General features: G+C 49.3%; 1 protein-coding gene across 1 annotated transcript in view; it reads right to left on the bottom strand.

Annotated features, from left to right (window-relative positions):
• The window catches only part of NAA25 (N-alpha-acetyltransferase 25, NatB auxiliary subunit), an 87,731-nt gene extending 85,632 nt beyond the window's left edge, over window positions 1-2,099 (bottom strand). Inside the window, exon 1 of the mRNA XM_050749671.1 lies at window positions 1,360-2,099. Coding sequence (XP_050605628.1) covers window positions 1,360-1,417 — 58 coding nt within the window. The 5' untranslated portion in view covers window positions 1,418-2,099. The remainder of the gene's footprint in view (window positions 1-1,359) is intronic.
• Window positions 2,100-6,000: the final 3,901 nt, after the last annotated feature.

The following is a 6,000-nucleotide window of genomic DNA, read 5'->3' on the forward strand; positions in this document are numbered from 1 at the left end:
TGCTGTTGTTGTTGTTAAAGGGTTCAGGGCCATGAAAACAGTACCCATCTCTTGAGAATGGGTGAAGATTATATTAGATAACCCATGTAAAAGGCCAAGGCCAGTGACTGTCATAATGAGTTGTCTATAAACTTTAGCTATAGGATTGCTGCTAAAATCAAATGAGATGTAAGAGTAAAAAATCACACAAATTATGAAATAAAAGCAGGAGTAACTGTGGCCAGAAACAAAGTTAACCACTGCTCCCTACTCCCAAAACCATTTCCGCCATGGGAAGAAGCCTCCAATTTAATAACATCCACACAACGTCTATAAACACGATGTCTACTTTTGTAAAAACCACTGACCTTGAGGCTTCCTCACCATTAAGTGAGATAGACCAAGACCATAAAACCATCTAACAGGAAAGGAAATGCAAAAAGGACCAATCCAATTACACAACATCTCGGTTACTGGAAAAGGGTTTCTCCCAAACTCAAATCTGTGATTTTTCACTACCAGGGTAACTGGATGACATCAAGGTCTTCAAGCCTGCGGGTTGAGGTAAGAGTGGTGGAGAGGGATCTGCTTAGCATAGGGAAGGAAAGCTGCAGAGAAAACCACAGAGAAGCTGCAGAAAGGAGAAGCCCTCCAGTAGCTCTGCATGCCCCTCTGACACGAGCTATCACAACCTCTTCACCGCTATTTTGGGCCCAAGACCCCCTCCCCCCGCCTCCCACGTGTGACCAGAGCAGCTGCTTCTCCACCAAACAGCTCTGGATTGGGAGCCTGGAATCTCGGGCCTGCTCCCGACTCGATGTGGGTGACCTTGCGTCAGCCCCTTCCCCACTCTAGACCTCGGTTTCTCCTGTGCACCGAAGCCCACCTAGTCAGACAACCCTCCAGGCCCAATTCCCGCAAAAAAAAAAAAAAAAAATATATATATATATATATATATATATAAAAAAGTATATGTATATATCTGGTAGGGAATCTTCCCTCAGGCAGGGCGTCCCACACTAGTGCCGGAGCCGGCTTCCACCTTCGGGGAGATCTCCGGTCTCCCTAGGAGCGGCGGTAACAATGCAGCCTGCGGGTAGCGCAGGTGTTTGCAGAACCACGCGTCCCACGGGGCCTGCCAGGCAGGCAGCTCTGCCGACCAGCTGCTGCCCAGACCGCGCCGCTACGACCTCAGGGCTGAGGAAGGCTGGGCCGGCGCCTACGCGAGGCCCGCGGCTGCGGCCTAGTGGCCCGCGCGGCCCGCCCCCTGCGCCTGCCCGGCCCGCGCGCCGGCCCTCAGCACCCATCCCGGGCTTTCGCCCCAGCCTCGGCAGCCCTCGGCGCGTCGGGCTGGTGAGCTGGCTGGCCCGAGACACTCACCGTAAATGGGCCGGAGGCGCCTGTCGTTAGGGTCCTGCACATGGCCCCGCGTCGCCATGATGACAAGCGCAGAACCACAGTGCGCACGCGCGGGGCAGGACCCCGGGAAAGGGCTATTAAAGGGCCAGCATCGATCTCGCTTGTTTATCGCGATAGTCGCGGTGCTGCGACTGAACGCGCCTGCGCGGAAAGGGAAGCATCAGTCTTTGCCGATTGCCACTTCTTTAAACGCTGATTCTTCACTTTGCAGGTGGGATCAAGCTGGCAAAGAGGAGGCAGCTGTTGCTGTTAAAATCCTCTGAGTCACTGACTGGGAAGTGAGGAAAGGAGGGGAGAAAGCTCTCAAAGTTAGGGTTCGGCTGCTCCTGTTTATCCTATTTATTCTTTGTCTTGAAGAACCAGCTAGATTTGGCTGTGATTAATTGCAGAGGAACCAGAAACTCCTGGCGGAGAGAGACCCAGGGGAAAGCTGGGGAAGTGGGGCTGATGAACAGCAAAAATATGCCAAAAAAGTTCGAGAGAGCCGGGCGCGGTGGCTCACGCCTGTAATACCAGCACTTTGGAAGGCCCAGGCGGGCGGATCACAAGGTCAGGAGATCCAGACCATCCTGGCTAACACGGTGCAACCCCATCTCTGCTAAAAATACAAAAAATTAGCCGGGCGTGGTGGCGGGCGCCTGTAGTCCCAACTACTCCGGAGGCTGAGTCGAGGAGAATGGCGTGGACCGGGGAGGCGGAGCTTGCAGTGAGTCCAGATCAGGCCACTGCACTCCAGCCTGGGCAACAGAGCGAGACTCCGTCTCAAAAAAAAAAAAAAACCTTAAGAGCCCTCCACCACCTGTTCCTGGGCCAAACTGAAGTTCGGACTGCTATTTCTTGTGGTCCAGTAAGGAGATGCAGATGAACTGGAGAAGAAGCGAGTTTTTATTTCTGCAACCGGTTACAGGGAGAAGGCCTGGAAATTATCACCAAACCAACTCAAAATTACAAAGCTTTCCAGTGCTTATATACCTTCTAAGCTATATGTCTATGTGTAAGTGTGCATTCATCTAAAGACATAAGTGATGAACTTAGTCTATAACTAAGGTCTGCGTCCTGAAGACCTTCCTTTGAAGCCTCAGTAAATTTACTTAATCTAAATGGCAATAGGTGCTGAGGTGATTACCCTTATCTTGTCTCCTGCTAAATCACGGAGGTTTGGGGAGTTACTTCAGACCCCGGATAAAACTTGTTTAATCCTAAATGGGTCCTGTGAGGAATTCTTTCATTATTTTGTCATGCTTTAAGGCCAAGGAAAGGCCTAGGCAAAACTCTTGGTGGGCTTTTGTTAAATTCCAGCCTTTGTATAAGGGCACCGGCTTTATTTTAGCTTTTAATATTTAACTTAACCACTCAGTCAGTACTGAAACAGTTTTTATGGAGGCCTGTGTTAGTGAGACCTGGCCTGCCACACACCCTTCTCCCAGGACTCAGCCAACAAAGAAGCATCCTAGATGAATACTTACTCGGTATATGCCTAGAGTATTGAAATGCAACGTCTTTACATTTATTCTCTCATTTAATTTTCATAACTGTTGTCGTATTTCCCTGGGAGGTAGATCCTATTATTAACTCTCTTTTTACAGATAGATTTATTCATACAACACTGAGTTATTGAGTGCCTATTATTTGACATACTCTTGTTTTAGGCACTGAGGATACATCAATAAATAAAATAGACGGAGACTTAATGGAGCTTTTATTTGTAGTGAGGGAGACAGACAATAAATAAGTAGATAGCCTATTACATGGTGATAAATGCTACTGAGAAAAATAAAGCAGGAAAGGGGGGCAGTGAGAGAGGGAGGTAATTTTAGTGTGGTTTACAGTGGCTCACCCCTGTAATGCCACCACTTTGGCAGGCCAAAGTGGGTGGATCACATGAGGTCAGGGGTTCGAGACAAGCCTGGCCAACATGGTAAAACCCCTTCTCTACTAAAAATACAAAAATTAGCTGGGCATGGTGGTGTGAGCCTGTAATCCCAGCTACTCGGGAGGCTGAGGCAGGAGAATCGCTTGAACCCAGTAGGCGAAGGTTACAGTGAGCCGAGATCGTGCCATTGCAACAAAGATCGTGCCTTTGGCAACAAAGCAAGACTCTTGTATAAATAAATAAATAGGCCAGGTACAGTGGGTCATGCCTGTAATCTCAGCACTTTGTGAGGCCGAGGCGTGGTGGCACGTGCCTGTAATCCCAGCTGAGGCTGAGGCCTGAACCTGGGAGGTGGAGGTTGCAGTGAGCCAAGATCACGTTATTGCACTCTAGCCTGGGCAACAGCAAGACTCTGTCACAAAAAAAAAAAAAAAAGGCATTTAAATACTCCCTGGAGGTCGGGAATGATGACTCACACCTGTAATCCTAACATTTAGGGAGGTCTAGGCCAGCGGATCACTTGAGGACAGGAGTTTGAGACCAGCCTGGGCAACATGGTGAAACCCCGTCTCTACTAAAAATACAAAAATTAGCTGAGTGGCCAGGCACAGTGGCTGACACCTGTAATCCCAGCACTTTGGGAGGCTGAGGTGGGCGGATCACGAGGTCAGGAGATCGAGACCACCCTGGCCAACATGGTGAAACCCTGTCTCTACTAAAAATACAAAAAAATTACCCGGGTGTGGTGGCGGGCACCTGTAGTCCCAGCTACTCGGGAGGCTGAGGCAGGAGGATGGTGTGAACCCGGGAGACAGAGCTTGCAATGAGCCGAGATCGTGCCACTGCAGTCCAGCCTGGGCGACAGAGCAAGACTCTGTCTCCAAAAAAAAAGAAAAAAAAATTAGCTGAGCATGGTGGTGCGCACCTGTAATCCCAGCTACTCAGGAGGCTGAGGCACGAGAATCACTTGAGCTCAGGAGGTGGAAGTTGCAGAGCCGAGATTGCAACACTGCACTCCAGCCTGGGCAACAGAGGGAGACTCAAAAAAAATTATAAATAAATAAATACTCCCTGGATAAGGATCATTTGAGCCCAGGAGTTTGAGGCTGTAGTAAGCTATGATTGCACTACTGCACTCCAGCCTGCGTGACAGAGTGAGACCCTGACTCTCTAAAAACAAACAAAGACTCCCAGGATGAAGTTATCAGGCAAAGTACAATAAAATATTTGAGACATACATACACATACTTCACTGTTTATCTTAAATTCAAATTTAACTGGGTGTCCTGTATTTTTATTGGGGGGCAGCCCTGCCCTAGGGAAAACTCCATGCCCCCAAATCGTGCTAAGCAGCAGCAATGAAGGGCAGATGCCTCAGGCCAGCTGACCCCAGGATCACTCAGAGGTGGTGTATGACCCTGCTGAGGTTGGGCTTGGACAGGGAAAAGGAGGGAGGAGAGCTGGGGTTCACCTTTGGTGCAAGGGAAAGATGATGAGTCACCTGAGATTTAAGAACTTCCCAGGAATGGAAAAATACAGCACCTTTAAGGGGAGCTCCTAACCAAGGCTCAGGTTACTCAGCCATGTTCTTTGGTTACCTTTGTTGGCCTGGCCCCAGAGGAATGCTGATAGACTTGGCACCCAGCTCCCTGAACTTGGCAAGACCAGAGCGTCATATGGACCTACCTAGCAGAGGCCTCTAGAGTCTTAGGTCACCATCCTTAGTGGGATATATTTCCCTCCACTCTGAAAGGCTGTTTAGCGTCCAAGTAGGATTAATTGGTTGTTCTCTTTTCCCATTCCTACTGCTTGTCCTCAGAACCTAAGAATGAAGTAGTGACTTGCTCGGCTCTGGGCTTGTCCTTACCTGCCGCTGGGAGGCAGCTTCCACACCCTTTGGCAGGCCTGAATCATTTCGGGTAACAAGATGACCTCTGAGGAAGCCAAAAACCCTCCTTGCTGTACAATTCAGAACTTGGAGCTCTTAGAGATGACATTATGGGAAAGTGCTTGGCATATAGCAGGTGCTCATTAAATGGTGGTTTCCATTTTCTCAACTTAGAGGAGGGGCATACACTCTTCATTTGGTAACACTTTCTCCCGTGAGAAACATTCTCCCTGGCCAGGCGCAGTGGCTCGTACCTGTAATCTCAGCACTGGGAGGCCGAGGCAGGTGGATCACTTGACGTCTGGAGTTTGAGACCAGCCTCGCCAACATGGCAAAAACCCCATCTCTACTAAAAATGCAAAAATTAGCCAGGTGTGGTGGCCCACGCCTGTAATCCCAGCTACTCGGGAGGCTGAGGCAGGAGAATCGCTTGAACCCGGGAGGCAGAGGTTGCAGTGAGCCGAGATCATGCCACTGCACTCCAGCCTGGGCAACAGAGCTCCGTCCCCCCAGCACTGAAAAAAAAGAAGAAGAAAAGAAATGTTCTCCCTAAAGGGCAGTGAGACACTTGGAAGCTCTATGCCTGAATAGCTAAGGACACAGGAAGAGGGACTGCATTACTTGAATGTGGTGATGTGGGTGTCTCCACCCAATGATTCTTCTAGTTTTTCTTTTCCATCTTGATGGACATGTCCCGATGCCTAATCCTAAACAGAACACTGACCTATTTCACAGTTCTCATGGTTGATATCCTGCACTTTTGACAGTGGAATAAACAGCAACTCTGGCTCTGAAATCAAGCCGATTTCGGCTTCAAATCCAGGCTCTGACATTTATCAAC

The sequence above is a fragment of the Macaca thibetana genome, chromosome 11 (genome assembly GCF_024542745.1).
Source record: "Macaca thibetana thibetana isolate TM-01 chromosome 11, ASM2454274v1, whole genome shotgun sequence".
Lineage (NCBI taxonomy): Eukaryota > Metazoa > Chordata > Mammalia > Primates > Cercopithecidae > Macaca > Macaca thibetana.